The 20447-nt window shown below is 36.1% G+C and overlaps 1 protein-coding gene across 1 annotated transcript in view; it reads left to right on the top strand.

Moving 5' to 3' along the window:
• Positions 1–20447, top strand: part of ACSS3 (acyl-CoA synthetase short chain family member 3) — a 156174-nt gene that overhangs the window by 91872 nt on the left and 43855 nt on the right. The window contains exons 7-8 of the mRNA XM_023509215.1: positions 3348–3499; positions 14664–14767. Coding sequence (XP_023364983.1) covers positions 3348–3499; positions 14664–14767 — 256 coding nt within the window. The remainder of the gene's footprint in view (positions 1–3347; positions 3500–14663; positions 14768–20447) is intronic.

Here is a 20447-nt window from a genome sequence, read left to right as displayed (position 1 = left end):
TGTAATTTTTAATAATACTTTCACATAAACACACATAAACACATTCATACTTAGGGGAATATAAGTTCTATTACAGTTGGATCTTACCTGGCTTATTCCTGAATTATTCCCAGAATATGAAATGAATATATATGCTGGGACTAATTACCTAAACAAGGTGATAAATAAATGGGAACTGTAGTTTTCAACGAAATATCCTGTTTTGCGCTGCGTTATGTTACCTCAAATGTTTACATCATTCGGGACTTGAAATTTATGTTAATCACCGTATTTCTTTTTTGGAAAAGGTAATTTCTTTGATATAATTCCTGTTCCAATTAAATTTCAGATCAAATAGGTTTTAATAAAATAAAAAAATTAAAGTAGCTCATTGTGTAGACATTCATAATTTATTTCACAAATTCTCTCTTACTGGACACTTAGGTTTCCAGGCTTTTGCTCTTATAATATAGATAATACTTCTATGAATAACCTTATATATGATACTTCTATGAATAACCTTCTAGATGTGTCATTTTTTAAATATGCTGATATTTCTGGAGAACAAATTTATACAGGAGGAATTGTTAAATAAAAAGATATGTGCATTTGTAATTAAAACAATTAAAGTATAAACATGTTAAAGTAATTCTTAAACATGGAAGCATTTTATTTATAGCATTGGATTATCTTCTGGAGAATGCACAGTAAAGTGTGAATCAATGGGACGTTTCTGTGTTCAACTAACTTACAAAAGAATATCTCAGGGTTTTTCACATCCTTGCTGTTCTCTGTGGTCTATAGGGTCATGGTTTTATGCTCAAAAGTTATCATATTGATGAAACTTGTTTGGCAAAGGGTCAGGATTGCAGCAGTGATAATAACCTTATGCTATTTATAAAAAGTATGATAAAGATTTTTACTAACACAGTTACGCATTGCTTAACAGTGGGGATGTGTGTTAAGAGATGTGTTCTCAGACGGTTTCATCACTGTGTGAACATCGTAGCATGTACTTACACAAAAATCTAGACCGTATAGCCTGCGGCACACCAAGGTTATATGGTATAGCCTCCTGCTCCTAGGTTATACACCTGTACAGTGTGTTACTGTACTGAATAGTGTAGGTGATTGTAACACAGTATAAACATTTACCCTAATGTATCTAAGCTTTGAAAAGGGAAAATAAAAATACAGCATTATAATCTTATAGTAATATAAGTAATATAATCATATAGTCTTATATGTATTTCATTTTTGTCCTATACATTGTTATCTGGTGCTTGACTGTATGTCTAACAACATTAAGCTGTCCTTATTGTTATCATTAAACATAAATAATTAGAGGCATTGTGAAATCCATCATGTCGTGTGCTCTATTAGATAGTCACACACAATATAACATTTTCATTGACACTAATCTAACCCTTCGTCAATACATTTTCATTATCCCAAAACACTGGCACTATAGTAGAATTTCATTTCAATTCCCTATAAAATATCTTTCTTCACTGGAGGTCAAACTATCTTACGATATTATTTTGGTGCTTTTAGCTTATTGAGGAAATATTGGCAAAGTGATTTATTCTTATGCAGCCGGTGAGATAATGGAAGCATAGACAGGGCAAGTCAATTGCTTGAGGTCAGTACACAGATCATTTTTATGTGTGTGAGATCAAGTTTCTCAAGTCACAGTCTAATACTCCAGGGACTGACCAGTGCCTAAGACGTATCCAAGAAGGAAAAATCAGAGGTTCGCTTTGCTTTGTTAGAAAGAATAAAGTTGCAGATTCATTTTGAACTGATGCTCTCAGTTCTTCAAAATTTGTGAGTCCAACTGTGTGCGTGCGCTGCTGGATTGTATCTGCCAAGTGTTAATATTATTTGAATGTGTTGACCTGTATGAGGCAGTAATGGAGTAAATGGAAGTCAGGAGTGTTGGGATAGTTGTGATAATAAAAAATACATTTCTAGTTAAAACAAACACTTTCTGGTATTAGAAGAACAAGGGAGAAAGCAATATACAAAACCTACAGAGGTAATTTTTTTAAATGAGAAACATTTCCACTAAAAAATATAAAGGCTAACCATTTTAGAACAAAAATTAAAGAATGCCTTGTCAAAAACGAAATTAGTGGATATTAAATCAAAATTATTGGACATCTATGATCCGCCTCCCATTTATCACACGTTCTTTAATTATTCCCTGTTTGTGGAGGTCTCTGAATTTGTGAATAGCAAATATTTCCCTCTCTTTTTCTTTGTCTATTGGTTCCCTCATGTGTTCTATAAAATTGGGGGGAAACTCAGAGAATCTGGTTAGAGACGTCTAGGAAATATGACCCAGTTACTCATTATCCTAGAAATTCCTGATGTATTCGGATACTGTTACGGCTTCAGGAAATGGTGCCTGGATCACAAACCTGTCCTTTGTTTAGCCCAACCTCTACCCAAAGAATTTTGGCTGAAATATGTGTATATAGTTTCACTCTGTGCACATTAACATTCTAGGCACCTTGCTTGAGAAACACAAGTAGACGTAGTGGACAGAGAATGGAATGAGGGATGGGGCCGAGCCCAGGTAAACTTCATGGTCTATGTAGAATTTCTGACACGTTATTGATTGATGTCCATAACGTGCTCATATTTTCCACTTTGCAGAGACATCAATCACAAGTTCTTTTTGTTGTTAATTGAATAGATTGCCAAAATTTTTAAATTTTTTTGCATCTTTTCTTCAAGTGAACACGTATAATGTCATTTTGAGCCTGAAAAGCAGGCACTTTGGGTTATCTTATCTCATTGGATTATTTTCGACCTGTAGAAGTTACTTTCCTTGGAGTGAGACATCTCACTGAAAAGGTCATTGCTCAGAAGTCACGATGGTTTTGGATTTTCCCCTTTTCTTAGATGTTTTGAGAACGGCTATCCTCACTCTTAACAGCAATCCTGAAAAGACACGTATTATGTTTGAAATTCTTAGAGACCATACTTCACATTTTATAGCCTGGGATACAAAATAATGTATTAAATATTTCGTCAAATACGAGACTGTTTTGCGTTCTTAACTTGAATATGATATGATTTTCCGGCTCTTTAAAAATTTGAATAAGAAAAATCTGGAATTTGAAAGCTTTTAAGATGCGGTGACTCCATGCTTTTAAGATGGAGCAGACGGCCTGTCCGATGCCTGGGTATTGATTGGGTCTGTCATATTTATGGCAGAACATGAAAATATTTAAAAACTAAGATTTATGGAGAGCCCCATCTGATTGATATTGTGGTGTTAAATGTGTGAATATTGAACTGTCAATGAAATATGAGACATTTTCCCCAGTGCCTGACATTTTGCATGCATCTCATTGCAGGGGAAGCCGGTGGGAACCCCCGATGCGGGCGCTTACTTCCGAGTGCTGGCCGAGCACGGAGTGGCCGCCTTGTTTACAGCACCAACTGCAATTAGAGCGATTCGTCAGCAGGACCCTGGGGCGGCCTTGGGGAAGCAGTACTCTCTGACAAGGTGAAGCTGGGTGCTCAGTGCAAATTACGTTAGAAACGGCAGTCAGGGTGACCTTCCGCATAGACTAATTTTTTCTGGTACTGTAATACCTCTAATGGGAAGAGCCAAAAGATTCTGAATGTTACTGAAAATGGCTCTTCAAAATATAGCTTAGAAGTTGTTAAAATTTTAATTATACTGAGATTTTAAAAGTACTGTATGATAGCTATTTCAGTTTCAATATTACCCAAATATTCTTCTTTTCACCTTTTCTCTGCTTATGTTTCCCTTAAAAAGTAAAATGCCGATTTTGAGTTCTAATGAATATAGACAGACACACACGTATATAATAGCATCTTACTGTCTTTTGAAAACAGAAAATTGGTTTAATGGAAGGGAAATAGTATTTGAATTTATATATGCAGGTAAAATATGAAGATTATAGTTCAAATTAGATTTTTTGAAAAAGTGAAGGAAAATATTTATTCTTGTTTTATCATAATGTGTTTTGAGAACTTTTTGTAATGTTTTGTGATGTTGTGATATTTTTGTGATGTTTATTGACACACATATTTGTGTAATGTTATGCACCTTCAAAGATAATTATTTCAATTTGTATCTCTAAAGCAATTTCCAAAATCATTTCTCATTGAACCTCTCTGAAGTAAGTCATTGCTATCATTATCTTATCATAAAATAAGAGATTTAGTAGTTTTTTTTCCAAGTCAAAAAATAGGCTTGAATTAAGGTGGTTTAATTTTTTTTAAGTTAAATACCAGAGTATTTGAATTTTATGTTGCTGTGTTTTAAAGAAACAAACAAACAAAAAAAAACCATAGAATGTTCTGGATCCCAGTGTCATTGTGGCTGCCTGTGAACTGTTTTAGACCTATGCCAAGGAAAAGCTACACATCTAAAACTCTCTTTGAGAAAGACAAGCACAATATGTTCTCCAAAGCCCATGTCCTAATAACCCACACAGCCAGTGTCACTGTCACAGATTCCTGCAGCCTAGATTGCTGAGGCATCTGCAGTCATCACTAACATTGATCACAACTTAAGAAGCTACATAGATACTACAGTACAGTGTGGCAGTCTATCAGGCCCATCCGCAGGTGAAAGTTTTTCCCCTTGATAGCCACACTATAAAGTTTGCAAGACGTGGCTGCACAACCACATAACGAACATCAACTCAGGGAACACAGGGAACATTAAACAAAAATAACAACAGAAAACATCATCAAAAGGACACAATAATTCTCTCAGACTTGCCATAAAGAAACAGAAATGTATGAATTTCTTGAAAAATAACTCTAAATAATAATTTTAAGGAAACAGAGAATACAAATAGATAATTTAATGAAATAAAAAATAATTTGTGATCTGAATGAGAAGAATCATCCATTCACTTAAATAATAAAATACAATTGAGACCTTCTACAGAAGACTAGATGAAGCAGAAGAAAAAAGAAACTTTGAATTTGGCAATAGGTCTTTTGATACGATGGTGAGGGGGGAATGAAGGACAGAGTAAAGACAGCCTGGAGGGCATATGGGACTCAGTGAGTGAACAAACCCTCATGGTACTTTATGTGAGAGGGAGACAGAGGAGAGGACCAAGGCTTATTTACTGAAATGAAATGACGGTGGAACAATCGCTAAGTTTGGAGAGAGATACAGACATCCACATCCCCAAACTCAAAAGTTTCTCTATGTATTTAACCATAATATGCTCATTCTGAAGCACATTATAATCAAAATGTCAAAAGACAAAAACAGAGAAAGATTTAAAAGGAGCAAGAGAAAATCATCAAGTGACACGATACAGGAATCTCAATTGGACTATTAGTGGATTTCTTTACTGAACCTTGAGGTCAAGAGAAAACAGATGGTGCAGAAAGAAAAGGAAAAACACCTGCCAGACAGCAATACTATGCCCAGCAAATCTGCCCTTCAGAAACGAAGGAGAAATAAAGCCTTTCACAGACTAATAAAGCTAAGGAAATTTATTACCATTACATTCACCTTACAAGAAATGGCTAAGTGGAAACAGAGGATGATAATTATGATCATGAATATATAGAAAAGTATAAAACTCCCTTGTCGAGGTACTTACATAATCTAATTTAAGATACCCCAATATTATAATGGTGGTGTCTAAATTATACAGATCCTCCATGATGAAAATCAAAACAATCAAAAGTAACCAATGCATAATATAAAAAGATATAAATCGTGACATGGAAAACATAAACACAGTGCAAAAACATAATTGTATATGGAGGACAGAATAAGTGTCTCCAGTTTTTCTCTGGCATCTCAACAAAGTCTCTCTGTAACAAAAGTTAAGTTTTTATCAGCTCAAAATATTGAATTATATCTCTAAGATGTTTTATGTAAGCCTCATGGCAACCACAATATAATAACTTACTGCAGATATACAGATAATAAAAAGTAGGGAACCAAAGCTTAGCATTACCTGAAAAACTATAAAACCATGAAGAGAGGAAGAAAGGGGAAACAGGCTGCAAAATAACCACAAAAGAAATAATAAAATGTCAGTTGTAAGTGTTTACCTACCAGTAATAATCTTTAATAGGAATGGATTAAATTCTTCAATCAAAAGACATAGAGTGAGGCTCGGCACCTGTGGCTCAAGTGGCTAAGGCGCCAGCCACATACACCTGAGCTGACAGGTTCGAATCCAGCCCAGGCCCACCAAATAACAATGAAGGCTGCAACCAAAAAATAGCCGGGCATTGTGGCGGGCACCTGTGGTCCTAGCTACTTGGGAGGCTGAGGCAGGACTCTCACTTTAGCCCAGGAGTTGGAGGTTGCTATGAGCTGTGATGCCACTGCACTCTACCCAGGGGGACGGCATGAGGCTCTGTCTCAAAAAAAAAAAAAAAAAAAAAAAAAAAAAGACATAGAGTGGTTGAGTGGATATAAAAATAAGATCCAAGTATATTCCTCCTGCAAGTGATTCACTTAAGATTTAAGGACACACATAGGTTGAAAGTGAAATGAACAAAGAAGATATTCCAAGTGAGTCATATCCAAAAGAGAGCAGAGGTGGCTATGCTTATGTTTATGGTAAAATAGACTTCAACTCTGAAGCTTTACAAGAGACAGAGAAGGTCATTATTAATGATAAAGAGGTCAATTCATCCAGACGAATAACTGTTGTAAATATTATATATGTACATCCAACATTAAAGTACCGACATACATATGTCAAATGTTAATGAATATAAAGGGAGAAATAGATATCAATAAAACAATAATAGTGGATTTCAGTATTCAATTTTCAACCATGAAGAGATCAGCCAGGCAAAAAAATGAATAAACAAATACTAGTAATCACAAACCTACCAGAAAAAGAAAACCAGACCAGATGGCTTTACAGCTGAATTTTACCAAATATTCAAAGAAGAATTACTAGCAGTACTTATTACATTTATCTGAAAAAAAAGGAAAACCAGCAGGGATGCCTGCAAGCACATTTTATGATCTCAGCATCAACTTCAGACATAAGCCAAACAACAATAACACATAAAGAAAACCATAGGCCAATTTCTGTGATGAACACTGATGCAAAAATCCTTAGTGAAATATTAGCAAGCTAAATCCAATATTATATCACAAAGATTATACATCACGATCCAGTGGTATTTATCCTTGATATTAATCCTGGTTTAACATACATAATATATCCCATTAACAGGATAAAAGAGCAAATAGTGTGATTGGCATTTGACAAAGTCCAACATCCTTTCTTGATTAAAAAAAAAAACAACACAAAAACTCTGAACAATTTAAGTACAGGAGCAAAGTTTACAATAATAATGGTCACTTTTGAAAAACCCACAGCTAAACTCTAACTGAGAAAGTGGAAAGTTTTTCTGCTAAGATCTGGTGAAAGACAAAGTTGCCCACTCTCACCACTTCCATTCGGGTAGTGCTAGATATAATAGCAAGAACAATCAAACAAGGAAAAGAACTAAAGTTATCGCCACGTGAAGAAGCAAAAGTAAAATTATCCCTGCTTACAGATGATGCAATCCTATGCCTAAAAATTCTCAGAGTCCTCAAAAAGTCCTGTTAGAGCTAAGAAAAGAATTCAGTAAATTTGAAAGCACAAAATCAACAGACAAAAATCAGTAGTGTTTTGTGTACAAATAATGACCTGACTGAACAGAAATTAAAAAAATGCCATATGCATAGTACAATAGCATCAAAATATAAAATGCCTAGGAATAAGTTTACCTACAGAGATGAAAGATCCAAGCATTGGAAACTAAAATATTGATGAAAGAAATTGATGAAGATACACATAAATGGAAAGATATCTCATGATCCGGGATTGGAAAAATGAATGGTATTAAAATGTCTTTAGAATATGAAGTGATATACAGATCCAATGAAATCCCTCCAAATCCCAACAGAATTCTTCACATACCTAGGAAAAAGCCAAAAATTCACATGAAAGACTCAAAATAGCCACAACAATGCAGAGAAAGAAAAACAAAGTCAGAGGCATCATTTGTCCTGAATGAAAATTATATTTCAGAGCTATAGTTATCAAAACAACAGGTTACTGGCATGAAAAAAGAGGGATACAGGGCGGTGCCTGTCACTCAAAGGAGTAGGGCGCCAGCCCCATGTACTGGAGGTGGTGGGTTCACACCTGGCCCCGGCCAAAAACTGCAAAAAAAAAAATAAATAAATAAATAAAAATAAATAAATAAATAAATAAGAGGGATAAACAGGCCAGTGGCACAGAACAGAGAGGAGCACAAAAATAAGTTCAAATATACATGGACAACTAAGTATCTGGGAAACACAAATCAAAACCACTAGGAGGTATCACTGCACATTTTTTAAGGATTATAGTCAATCAAAAAGTCAAAAGATAACCAATGGCAAGTTTGTGGAGAAAGGGGAACTGCTGTGCTGTTGATTGGAAGGTAGATTGGTACATCATTATAAAAAATAGCACGACATACACTTCTCTATAGAAATTAAAAACAGAATTACCATATGGCCCAGCAATCCCTCTTTGGGGTATATGCCCAGAGCAAATGAAAATACTACCTCCTAAAGTACCTGCATTCCCATGATTATTGCGGCGTTATACACAATAGCTAAGAGATCGAAACAACTGAGTCCCTGTTGAGTCCCTGATAAGTGGGTAAGGAAACTGTGGCACATATATATAATCTAGAATAATTTAGCCCCCAAATGAGATTGTGTCATTAACTATGTTGTCTCCCCACTTGAATGAAACTGGAGGACATTATTTTCAGTAAAATAAGCCAGAATAGAAATATATTGCATAATCTCAATTATATGAACCAATCTAAAAACAAAAATTTCAAATGTACAGAGATAGGGAAGAATATCTTGGTTACCAGGCTTGGGAGTGGGGAAGAAATGAACGATGCGGGCCGGAAGATACAGAGTAGGAAATACCAAGGATGGATAAGACAAGAGATCTAAGGTTCAACAAGTAGGTTCCTCACTTCAGCAACCACCTGTATTAAAATTCAACAAATACAAAAACAAACAGATAAAAATAAAATTTCTTAAGAAAGTTACCAACAATCCTTTCCTGTAAAAGCTTTCAGAGACAATGTCATGACTGAATATGCCCCCCCCCCAATATGTGCTCATCTGAGTGTTGGAATGACAATGAATCGATACATTTTGGTGTTTATGTTCGGGATAGATTTGCATATAAGCAATCCAAGTATTCAGCTCTCATTACTGAATCACTTTTTAATTTAGCTGGCAACAATCAGCGCAGCAGTCAAACCAGACAAGTAAATAATATAAAAATCATTCTGTGTAAAAGTAGAATTTTAGTAAATCATACAAGTTAGAAAAATATATTTAAAGCAACAGAGATGGTTTGATTTTCATCTTCTCCCCGTAGCGATTAGAATAAAAATTTCAGCTTAGAAGGAATTGCCTTATTATTAAGTTGAGAAAGCTTGTTGAGGCCAAAAATGGAGAAATGATTGTGACCCTATCTGTGTCTCAGTGCCTTCAGGTTACACAGGGAAGCCTGGAGACATGTGGCTACATGAATATGAATGTGGCCATGTTGTAAATGGTTTGAAGTTTTCTAAACATATAGAAAGCAGAGAAACAGATGGAAAGGATGGCATTATTGCTAGCAAGTTTGAGGATAGGAGAACTCTAAAGGAAAGCAAATTATACTCATGGCAAAAAAATTATATATATATATTTTTATGTTTAGTATTTTTTAATGTAGAGATATTCACAGTATCTCTTCCATAAAATTCTCACTAAAAGATACTGAAAATCTTGTTATTGAACAAACTTAAAAGTTTAAGGATGATGGATGTCTCTGCTAGGTTTCTAAGTCATGAAAGTGATCTAACTTTCAGGAACATGAAAAATATTTCTGTGTTGTGTCCAATGAGTATTGTTTATTATGGCTACAATTCTACATCATTGCTTTTAAAAATGCTTTTCATGTGGTGTGGAAGTTTTAATTGGGAAATATGTGTACATATATATTTTTTAAAGTTTAGCAGGCAATTATCTTAAGCTCACTTGAAGCCAATTGGGAGTTAGCTGATTTGAAGCTCGACTTCAGTGTCTGCGATGACTGGTTTCTTTCCAGTTTTCCTCTTGTTAGGGTGTACATCTTCAGGTATTCCAACCAAATTCCTGGGTGTTTTACAAAACCTTGTTTTCCATTGTGGGTTTTGAACTACAGTTTTCCTATCACGAGAGATTATGATGACGAGAATGTGTGAGCTCCTCACTCATGGAGTTTTTGTTCAGTTTCTTAGCTTTCCAACTATAGTTTGGCCATTGGCAAATGTCCCAAGAGAACAAAGCAGGATGTCAATGTCAGGCTTACTTCTCTAGGCATTTTTCTCACTGGGGTCTTAGGCCTCAAGTACTCGTGGCTCTCTCAGTTCTCTGATGCCTTTGCAAGGTGTTTCCATTTCTGCATTTTTGTCCAGCTTGTCTGGTTGTACTTGAGAGGCTGTTGGACAAAATGCTAGTCGGCCATTAACCGGAGGTCCAATACACGTGTAATATTGACACGAGTGTCTTTACATTTTAAAAGTGAATCCTAATGGGTAGTAAATAGAAGAAAATAGAGTGAAGGGAAGCTGGAGATAACCAAAGAATATCGATGGCAAAGAATAAAGACGGCCTGTCCCATGAACAAGAAGCTAATGAGGCATCACTGATATAATCTATTTTTATTTAACATCTGTTGGCACAAGTGAAGGGCAATTTTTGCTTCTTTGGGAGTTTATGAAACTTAAAAGAATATATTCATTTTAGTTTCCTTCACCCTTAACTTTATTACCAGAAAGTTAATCATCAGATTTGTCTTTAGCTTTGTATTCATTTCTAGGAGGAGAACTGTTTTGAAATAAATTCAATTTGACAATGTTACCAATTTTATGCTTCCCTTTTGCTTAATTTTAAGCTTTGTTCGAGTCTTCACTTGTGCCCAAATTTTATAAAATTGGGAGAAAGGACATTGGGCTCATGCCCATTCATTTCTCTCCTCTCTTATTTTTTGTACGTGGCATATTATTATCGCTTTGTTTATGTTTTCGATTTGAAATCAAAGTCACCATCCCTAAAAGCACAGTTGATGAAGGCTTATTTGATATTCAAATTTTAATCTCAGATTGTAAATTTATACGTTTGATGACTTAAATTTTATCTCTAATTGCAAATACGTATATAATTTGTCAAAAAAAATTGATCTCTCACTCTTATTAATCCTCCTTCTTGCTCTCCTATTCTTACCTTTTATCTCCCTTCCTTGTTTTCAAAGATTTAAACAAAGCCCCGACAGCTCTGCGTACTACCAGAGGGTACTCAGCAGAAGGTATTCAGTGATTTCTTAACAAATACTGGTCATAGTAACAGACTCTTCCTATCTGGAATTTGAAATGAGGCTTCTGGGTCTTTACCAAGACATTTTACCTTTGGTATTTATTGGGTTAAAGAATGGCTCCTCGATAATTCTGAGTAAGAGATTGGGACCTATGTCACCAGGCAGCTACACAAACATATTTGAAATTATATTATACTATTACCTGAAATCCTATAAATATGCCTAATTATTAAACCAAACAACCTTATATTTGGCAAAGTTGTTTTGTTGATAGTTTACTTACAGAAATATTAAATAATGGATTGTCTTAGCTGTGTTTAATTGCACTTGCCCACCTAGAGATATGGCATGCATGGGGATACAAATCTGAAGAAATTATTATTGGCATAATGGTTTTGAGGAGGAATTGAGTGTATACTATTAAATCTAAAAGTTTATGAGACCAGTATTACTATCCAATTGCTCCTTTGCAAAGTCATGACCTCCGTCTGCATTGTCCTGTATGGTAGCCACTAACCACATGTGGCTGCTGAGCTCTTGAAATGTGCTAAGTCTAAATGTAGAGTTAATATTTTAAAAAGGCTATGGTGTAGATCACTTGTAGCTTTGCATTTATTACACAGTGAAATAACTATTGGATATATGTGATTTAATAAAATATGTTATTAAAACCAACTTGACCTCATTCTTCGTACATCTCTGAATATGGCTGCTAGAAAAACTTGAACTACATGTATTTTTGCATCTGTGGCTTACCCTGTATTTCAACTGGACTGCACTGATCTAGGTAATCCTCATGGCTCCAACTACATCATTCCAAAAAATAAGATATTATGATATGATAATTTTAGTACCTTAAAATCTTTGTATAAGTAAATGGTGAGTCTTGATTTACAGAAAACATGGAACAGTAACTGCACATTGAATGTTTTACACAATGTAACTAAAACCTCTTTTTATTCACTTATGTAGAGATAGTCTCATCTATAGATGAAAATTACCATCAGTTATTTCAAATGGTTGTACTTCAGAAATAGACACCATTTATCAGAGATTCCTTTATACCTACAAATCAATTCACATGTGTTTTCAATAGCTTATTTGTAAACTGGATTTTCTCTAAAAGAATCAAACTCTCACTTTTCCCCCCGCTATGGAGGCCATGTGCCCATTTGGGACCAAGATTATGTATGAAGGTTAAGGAAGGTGCTGCAGTGAGGTTGTAACTTTAGGGTACCATGAGGACTTGAACACTGTGGACACCTCAGAGGCCAGCTTCTACTGAGTGCATGCTGTCTCCCTGCCTGGACTTTCTCTTTACTCTCCACTGCTGTGGTCTTTGAATTATTTTCTGATACTATCTTGATGATAATCCTGCTATTCACACACTCCTCTTTCCCCCAATGTCTTTCAACGCTGGGTTCTCTCAGCTATCATAAACGCTGTCGTCCCTCAGAATGGTCATATGTGCAAAGATCCCTAAGCGGGGAACTGTCCTTTCTGAAGCTGCACCCCATTTTACTGACAGCAGAAACTGTCCTCTCATGCTGCACCCCGTTTTACTGACTGGAAACTGTCCTCTCACGCTGCACCCTGTTTTACTGACTGGAAACTGTCCTCTCACGCTGTACCCCATTTACTGGCTGTGGAAACTGTCCTGTCTTAACACTGCACCCCATTTACTGACTGCGGAAACTGTCCTGTCTTAACACTGTACCCCGTTTTACTCACTGCCTTCATTTTTCACCATTTTAAAAATTTCTTCTGTGACTTCTAGTTTCTTAGCTCCTATTTGTCTTCTGTTCTTATTTTTCCTGTGTCACCTCCCAATCCTCTTGCCTCCTCTGGAGTCCCCAGGCAGCCTTGGTAGCAGATTTGACATCTTTGTTTTTCCATATCACACCCCAACCTGTGCAATCCCTGCTGACCCTGCCCGGCTGCTGATGGAATCCGCCAAAGGCCACTGGCTGCTCTTGGGTCCTTTCACGTTTATGTTGTATACTTAAACATCCAAAAATTGCCATTCCAGAACGTTTCTCTCCTCCAGTGGCTGTTCCTCCATCCGTTTCCACACTCTTAGAAACCAACCTGTCTCCTCTTTCACTTCGAAGAATGAGTCCGACGGCCAAAAATTGTTCGAAATCCCCCCCTACGTACTTCATCATTCTGAGCATCTAGAAACTTTTAAATACCTAAAATCTCCATGTGTGTTTACCGGTGTTAGGGTCATAACGATGAATGCTACCTGGGAGCTCCTAGTAGGAAATGGACAAGGAATAAAACAATTATAGAATGAGATAGAAACATGTTTATAGCAGAGACAGGAACTCAATGTTGCTGGAACATAGAAGTAGAAATACTCGGATCTCCATGAATCTTTACGGAATCAGAAGATAAAGAACAGGAAACGTGATATACATTCCATTGCCCACGATGAGTAGGCAAGTTTTTGTTTGTTGACTTGACTTTGGTGGTAATGAATTAATGCTTCATCCACTACCCATTTTTTTTTGCAGACATTCCATAAGAGCATTGAAAATGGAAGAGGAATAACCATGTTCTCAATGAGCCACTAATAGGGTCAACCTAAATTTATTCTTCCCTGTTTCATTTTTTTCATTTGTGCCATGACGTTTCTGCCAAAGATGCTAACTCTCTCTCACCTCTTAGTAACCCTGGATTCATTCCTTTTGATGAGAACCATTTTGACGTAGAAGGTCACATTTGCATTTTCTTTTTCTTCAGCTATCTTCTCTATGTATGTCCTTGGACTGGGGAAAAGTCTTGAAATCAAAGTCATTTTTTATCAAAAGAACCTCCCAGAAGGAACAAATAGTTCATGTAAAAGCCCGTTCGCTGCCTCAGCTGATACTTTTGAGTGTATTTTTGTGTATATCCTAAGAGAGAACACAGCACTCAAACTTGAAGCTAAAATTAGCAGGGATAATATCAAGGAGCAAAAGACTTTTTAATCTTTGATTATTAGACACATGTGACAAGTATAGTGCAAAGATCATGTAATTGTACTTTTCAAAACTGAAAAGCAGTAGCTTGTGCATTCAACTATTGAAGTGACTAACTCACATGCTGTGATATGTATTTGGCTACATTTGGGTCAGACGGGTGATGCTTCATTGTTCCACAGTGTGAGATCCTGGTAACACAGCTGTTTTTCTTTCACACGATCAATAGGGTTAGAGTCGACAAGGTTTAAAAAATGAAGATGAAATTATTTAGATTTACTTTCAAGCAATAATTGGAATTCACTGTGTCTCTTGTATTCAGATTCAAAACATTATTTGTGGCTGGAGAACGCTGTGATGTGGAGACCCTGGAATGGTCCAAAAAGGTCTTCCGAGTACCTGTCCTTGACCACTGGTGGCAAACGGGTGAGCATTTTCTAAGCACGTCCATAACTAATTCAGGAGTGCTGAAAAGCACTGCAGAGATTGGAAGTAATCCTGAGCCAGGACCATCAGACACAAACTCAAGATTCAGGGGGCTCAGGTTTTTGTAAAAATAAGCAATGCTTTGACTGTTGTCTTATGAACAATGTCTTCTTAAGTGACATTGACGCTACCATTCTCTTGGTCCCTAGGTATAAAACACTAAAGACCTCTTTATCTTCTCCTCTCTGTTTCCTATATCCGGTAAGTTACCAAAGCTCAGACTTTTCCTTAGAAGTGTCTGTCGGATTCATCCCGCCTTCAGCACCCACATTGCCTCTGAGCTGTGGCAGCAGCATCATCTATCATCCGACCTAATTCAAAGTGCCCTCATCACTCATCTCTGCTCTCTCGGCTTTTTTATTCACACGGCACACTGGCCTCTCCACAGTCCTTTTTTTAAAGCATGTCTCGCCTCAATGGATTCTCTGACAATCTTCTTGTGTTTATGAAATCTAATATCTTCTGCCTAGTATTTGAATCAAACTTACTTTTTCTCCAAAACAATTATCATATCTATGTAAGTGATTTATTTACTTATTTTATTTTTTTATTTTCCTCCCACTAAGTGACCCTTAGAAAACAAATTTTTGTATTATGTTTGGATCAAACAGATAGAAAAAAATAAAAACCCTTTCTGCCCCTTCTTTTGAGGGGATGTCTGTGTACATGTGTGAGAGTGGGTAGTTTATCCTCACCAAATGCAGGGATTATATTTTTCTTTGACCAACTGAAAGTCGCTGTGAGCTTTGGGAGCCTTATAGCCTTTCTATGTATATATTTCAGTTCACTCTTTCCTAGTTCAATGAATTTTATCAACCCTTTTATATATTAGAGTTGTCAGTAGTTCCACCTTCTAAGCATCAAGGGAAGAGTATCAAATTTGGATTAAAAATTAACACAGTTACTTTGAAAAAGTAAGGTCTGATTTTCTGAAAATGATTTTTATCTAGAAGATCAAGTGAATGATGGAAGCTGAAGTTCAGTGTTGGATATTTTAGAGCTTTTTTATATTTTAGAACTCCTTGAGAAATTAAATTTTATATTATCTTCTTGGATAGTATTCTTTAAAAATGGTTTCAGTACCCTTTGTAATATGACATACAAAATGAATGATCAGAGCAAAAGACATGTTCCTTACTGGATGATAATCAGAGATGGGGGTTTTATTCTCTAGTTTTATTTACTAAGGGAAAAATTACTTAATATATGAATTTAGATTTGTGACTATTTAGAAAATATAAAATATAAGACTGCATTTAGAGAAAGATCCATGTTATGTGTATAAATACATAAAAAAACATGTGAAGAATTATTACTTCTGCTACGAGAGTGTTTATAGTATTGATGTAACCTCTGTTAGCCAAGAAAGTTTTAGCAGTTATTTTTCTGGGCATGATCGGGAAAATACCTTGCAACCTTTAGATGATTTTCCTTACCTGGTCAAAATAGAGAAGTTGCGTCCCCTACACACGTGACCTTACACAAATGCTTGCAGAAGAGTTTGGTCTTCCTCCATAAAGGTGATACTGCCAAGGTTTCTTAAAGAAAACTAACACATTCATAAACAAAATTATAATTCCTTTACATCTTCTTATAGATACCTTCCCACATGTTAGCCTATGAGAACATCTGCAGTTAGTGCATTCAAGTTTACAAACAAGCCCATTGAAGTCTATGAAACAAATTTATAAGGTCCCTGGTTGGTATTGGGTTTCAGATGAATTGAAAATCTTTCTGTGATGTAATGTTTAGAGGGAATTAATAGCCACATTCTGTCAATGTGCTGTCACTATAGTCAGGTAGGAATGGCTACTCGTTACAAAGACAGTGGAGTTTTACTAATAAAATGACTAATTCTTTCCTCTCCTTCCAACCATTCAATTTTACAGTATTTAATGTTCTGTCCTATTAAACTACACAGTTACAAACATTTATATGGCTAGGTAGGTAAATATATGATAGACAGAGAGCTAATTTCATGCTTTATAAAAGAATTTCATCCTAGGTGATGCATATGTCAACTTCTAACAGGAAACCTAGTTAGAATTTTTATTCATTTTCATACAAGAGATCACTTTATCATTTTCCAAGTTGCATGTTATGGGAAGTATAAAGTGACACTGAAGTTTAGCATTTACTACCTTTTTCCTTTCTTAAAGTGCTGTCAAGTTAACATTAAATCACCAAGGAAGAAGAGCAAGTACTTTATGAGTTATTATTAACTCTTAGAAAAAAAAAAATCTGATATTTTTAGTGCATTCATGAATTCCCTAATGGTCTATCTGTCAAATAGATGGCGGCACCCTTCCCTGAGAGGTGTGCTAGTCAATACATGTTGATATTTAAGCGAGGATTATCTTTGATCAAAGAATAATTTTCTTTATTTCAAATTTCAAGTTTTCTACAGATTCCCTTGTCATTGACTTAGAAATTAGTATTTTTTATACACTTGTGCCCTTTTATGAGCTTTGCTCATATAAATGAATAATTCATGAATTGGCCCTCTGTGTGTAAAAGAACTGCTTAAAAATGGTTTAGAAACTGTGATATATAGTTTGAAATTAATAAGGGCGATGTTAATACCTTAAAAGTATGAATAGAAATTAGTTTGTGTGACTTGGATTTTAACAAGGTACTCTCCCATCCATTTATATCACCACTTTTTTGTAAAGGTTCTCCCAAGAGATAGAATTAATAGAATGTATATACAGACAGATATATGAGGGAGGATTTATTTTATTTTTTTAAATTTCAGATTAATACATGGGTACAAACAATTAGATTACATTGTTTGCATTTGTTAGGTAAAGTCCAAGTTGTAGTTGAGCCCCTTACCCAGGCGGTGTGCCATATACCCCTACATTGAGGCGGTTAGGTGAAAACTTAGCAATCTCCCTCCCCTTCCCCTCAACCCTTTCTCTCCATCCCCTGCCTTTGAATATGATTTTTTTTTTTATCTTATTTGGGTGTGTACTAGTTTGTATTTATCCAGATAAATTTGGAGAACATCATCTCAAGCAAAGTATCCCACGAACGGAAAAGCTCAACGTAACGTGCTCAATAGTAATACAGAAGAGGGTTTATGGGGGGATTGGCTCACATGATTATGGAGACTCAGAAGTGCTGCCACAGGCCATTTGCAAGCTGGGGGCGCTGAAATGCTGGTAGAGTGGCTCAGTCCAAGTCCAAAGGGCTTAGAAGCAAGGACTGCAGTGGTGGAACTCTCAGGCTAAAGCCAAAGTCTTGAGAACCCCAGGGACCCCAGCTAAAAGCCTTGGTGTCCAAAGTCCAGGGAGCCTGGAGTTGTCATCCATGGCGAGGAGAGGAAGAGTGTGTAGCAGACAGAGTCACACATTAGCATTCCTCTGCTGTTCTCTGGGGCCTGGCTGATTTCCCTACCTAGTCCACTGAAACACACATGCTAATCTTCTCTGGAAACACCCTCACAGACACATTGCAAAGTAATGCTTTCACAGCTTTCTTAATCCTGTCAAGCTGAGCACCTAAAATGAACTATCACAGACCATTTTTGTTATCAAAGAAGAGGGTGTCCTAAAAGACACCATACATACAGAAATTTGGAAATTGTAGCTCAGTGTATCTTTTTTAACAAACTATTTTTACGGAATTTTACAAAGAGGTGGCCAACACAGAGAGAATATTTTGTTAGTATTTTGTAAAATTTCGTAAAGTATAATTTGCATCAGCAACATCCTCTTTAGTGTCATTAGACATTTAGTGTCTTTAGTGTCATCCTCTTTAGTGTCAAGCTTCTGATAACCCATTTAAATAATATCTAATATTCTAAAGTAAAAACTAGTCAGTAGAAAATTCAAGAACATACCAGCACCCTCCACCCCTCTAGGGAGCATTTTAATAAAGAATTGTTGGTGTTCAGCACCACTGAAGCATTAAGCTCTTGCTTTAGATTGTAATAACGTAAACATTTAATGCCCTCATAAAGGAAATTGGTCTTGCTAAGTTTAGTGAGGTGGGCTGTATCTATCTGATTTATAAATCTGTATACCAGCTGGATTGTTATTCACCCAGATGTTTTATCTTCACAGTAACTCATCCGTAAGAAGATTGAAAACATCTGGAGCACTGACTGAACCTTATATATTTATTTTTAACATGTGGAAACATAGGTGCTATCATCCTATTTTTAAAAATGAAAATTAAGAGGATAGAAATTGTTCCATTCAAATATAGTCACTCGGGCTCGGCGCCTGTGGCTCAAGTGGCTAAGGTGCCAGCCACATACACCTTCGAATCCAGCCCGAGCCCACCAAGAACAATAATGGCTGCAACCAAAAAAAAAAAGAAAGAATAGCTGGGTGTTGTGGCGGGCACCTGTAGTCCCAGCTACTTGGGAGGCTGAGGCAGGAGACTTGCTTAAGCCCAGGAGTTGGAGGTTGCTGTGAGCTGTGATGCCATAGCACTCTACCCAGGGGGATAGCTTGAGGCTCTGTCTCAAACAAACAAACAAACAAACAAATATAGTCACTCATGTGCAAGAAAATGAAGAGCGAGAACTTCATTATCCTTAGCAGTACAATCCCCAGATAAAATACTGTATTGTTATAGAGGAGATTTCCCAGAAACCAGACGGAAGGCACAGTCTTACAAGGGAAGAACCACCAGGGCAGTGTGTGGTGGCCTTTGAAGAATTTTATTTTTTCTGACTTAAGATGGCTATAAGAGAATTCTTTCCCTTGTGAGTAAGAGTACCAAAAAGAGGATTCCTTACATTTGAGAGATTATTGAAACCCATAGACAATGGACCTTTTCCTTGTTGAGCCATTCTTCTTTCCTTCCTTCCTTGCTTTTTGCTTTAAGATATGGTATTGATTGAGAAGTTATTGCAACAACTCATCTTGGAATCCTAGTTTTAATGTTATTTGAGCCTAGATAGAAATACTTTATCCTTTCACTTGTTATCACGAGGTTAATTCAAGATAACTACAAGGCTAGACTTCTCAGGTTTCACAATGGTTTTATAAGGAACAATTTAGCTCAGTTCAGCAGAATTCATGATTCTATCCACCTGACAGGACACTATCTGTGTTCTTCCCAACAGAACACAGTGAGCTTATGAGTTGGAAATGTTTCAACTGTCCTTCTGTCCAGGAAGTGATGACATAGTTGAAATGAAGTAATGACCACCAACTTGAGCAACACTGGGCGATTTTGTTGCTTGTTTATTTTGTTTCCACCACTTTAATGGAAGAATAAAATTATTAAATAATTCATAGAATTTAAAAAATTCCTAGGACATATTTCAATGAAAAAAGAAAAAAACCCAAACAATTGTTTATTGTTCTATACATTAAACAATGTATTGAGGCATTCATAATGCTTGAAGTTATTGATCTTACTTTTTCTGCCTTGAGATATCTTTGTTGAGTTCTTCTATCTTGGAGTAATCAGAATATTTCTCTCCCCATTTGATTCAGCAACTGCCCTTCTGAACTAACTATTGTCTATATGCAGCCTAAATCATCTTCCTTTAGGGAGGAATCTGATAATTCTGGATTTTATTAAAATGGACCCAGAGGCTTCAGCAAACTTCACTTATGTCAACTGTAAATCAAAACTATTGATTCTAAGGGTACACATA

The sequence above is a fragment of the Otolemur garnettii genome, unplaced genomic scaffold, assembly GCF_000181295.1.
Source record: "Otolemur garnettii isolate 467f Iridium unplaced genomic scaffold, OtoGar3 scaffold00007, whole genome shotgun sequence".
Classification (NCBI taxonomy): domain Eukaryota; kingdom Metazoa; phylum Chordata; class Mammalia; order Primates; family Galagidae; genus Otolemur; species Otolemur garnettii.
Note: the sequence above shows the minus strand (reverse complement) of the source record. Positions and strands in the feature narration are given on the sequence as shown.